The sequence below is a fragment of the Cucurbita pepo genome, unplaced genomic scaffold (assembly GCF_002806865.2).
Source record: "Cucurbita pepo subsp. pepo cultivar mu-cu-16 unplaced genomic scaffold, ASM280686v2 Cp4.1_scaffold001368, whole genome shotgun sequence".
Classification (NCBI taxonomy): domain Eukaryota; kingdom Viridiplantae; phylum Streptophyta; class Magnoliopsida; order Cucurbitales; family Cucurbitaceae; genus Cucurbita; species Cucurbita pepo.
The window spans coordinates 5,925-7,359 of record NW_019647542.1 but is presented as its reverse complement, the minus strand read 5'-3'; the positions used below and the strand labels follow the sequence as shown (position 1 = coordinate 7,359).

The 1,435-nt window shown below is 37.5% G+C and overlaps 1 protein-coding gene across 1 annotated transcript; it reads left to right on the top strand.

The window, feature by feature from the left end:
- Window positions 1-4: 4 nt before the first annotated feature.
- Window positions 5-652, top strand: LOC111786303 (the record flags this gene model as incomplete). Its single annotated transcript, XM_023666612.1, has 1 exon — window positions 5-652. A coding segment is annotated over one exon (474 nt), but the record flags the coding sequence as incomplete, so codon positions are not given.
- Window positions 653-1,435: the final 783 nt, after the last annotated feature.

Below are 1,435 nucleotides of genomic sequence, written 5' to 3'. Positions count from 1 at the left end.
TAAATTCTCCCCTACATCTCAGAATCAGGTATTCTTTCTATCTCTACGCCATCAACAGCCTCTCAGGATCAAACCGATCAACGCCACGGACACCGACGGCGACAGCGCGCCACCGCAGGTTCCGCCGGCAATAACGCCTCCGGAGACGGTTGATGTTCGGTTTCGGAAGAGGTCGAGAAGACGATCGAAACAGGAGAGCGAGGATGGAGCGGCGATGGGGAATGTGCGGGCGAGAAAGGCGCCGGTGGAGATTGCTTCCAAGAAGCCGAAGAAATGGGAGGAGATGGACTTGGCGGAGAAGGCGACGGAGCTGTATATGGGAGAGAAGGGTTTGTTGTTTTGGCTAAACAAGTTTGCTTATGCCTCCATTTTTATCATGATTGGTGGTTGGATTGTGTTCCGATTTGTTGGGCCTTCGCTCAATCTTTACCAGTTGGATACTCCACCATTATCTCCGACTTCCATTTTCAAGGGCTGATGATCTTCGGAATTGCCTCTTTTTTGTCGCAATCTTTAATCCTTTTCATACACATTCTCTTGCGGCTGCTCAATTATTATTCTATCGTTGTAAATTCTTGTTCTAGGGATTTCTTAACTGATAAGTGTTCATGGAGAATTGGGTGATTATGAATTGGGTTTTTATTGAAGATTATTGGGGTGAGTTGGCTAATCTAGAGAATGGTCTGAATTTATAAGTAAAGAAATACATATCTATTGATTGCTTTTGGAGAGCTCAAAACAACGTCACTAGAGCTTATGTTCAAAGTAGATAATATTTTACTATTATGTGCGGACAATATCATTCCATTATGAAGGGCAATAATTTCTAACAGTTTCAAGCAGAAACATTCATTTAACTTTTAACTTCCTTTTCAAGTTGAAGCACACGTTTAACAACTTTAAAGTTGCGAAAGCTGTGGAACCAAAACAACACATGGCTTTCGAGAATTTGGGGATGGCTTAGCTTGCCATTGGTAGCTTTGCTGTATTTGTGGGCTTCAACTTCGATGGCCTTTTAGTATTCACTATTGAATTAGTTTATGAATTTTTGAAACTAATTGATTTGAATTAATTTAGATAACTTTGAGATATATATTTTTATTTAATTTTATAATTATTTCGATTATTTATTCAATTTATTTTTTAAATTATATAGATCGCATAATTTTTAAAAATATATATTGAAATTAAGTTTTAAATCAGCGAAATGCATAAAAAAAAAAAAATAGATATTTTATGAGTCTCCCGAAATTGGGGCAATACATCAATAAATCTAGCTTTAAGACTCCACCTCTAGAGAGCAAGATGTCGATTGAGATGAAGTTGGAAGTCAACCTCAACTTTCTCGAGAGCTTGCCCCAATATCTAAATCAAATTGTTGAGTTGGATTGAGTTCATTATTGTAAATAACTGATTGAATTGAAAAAAAATCATA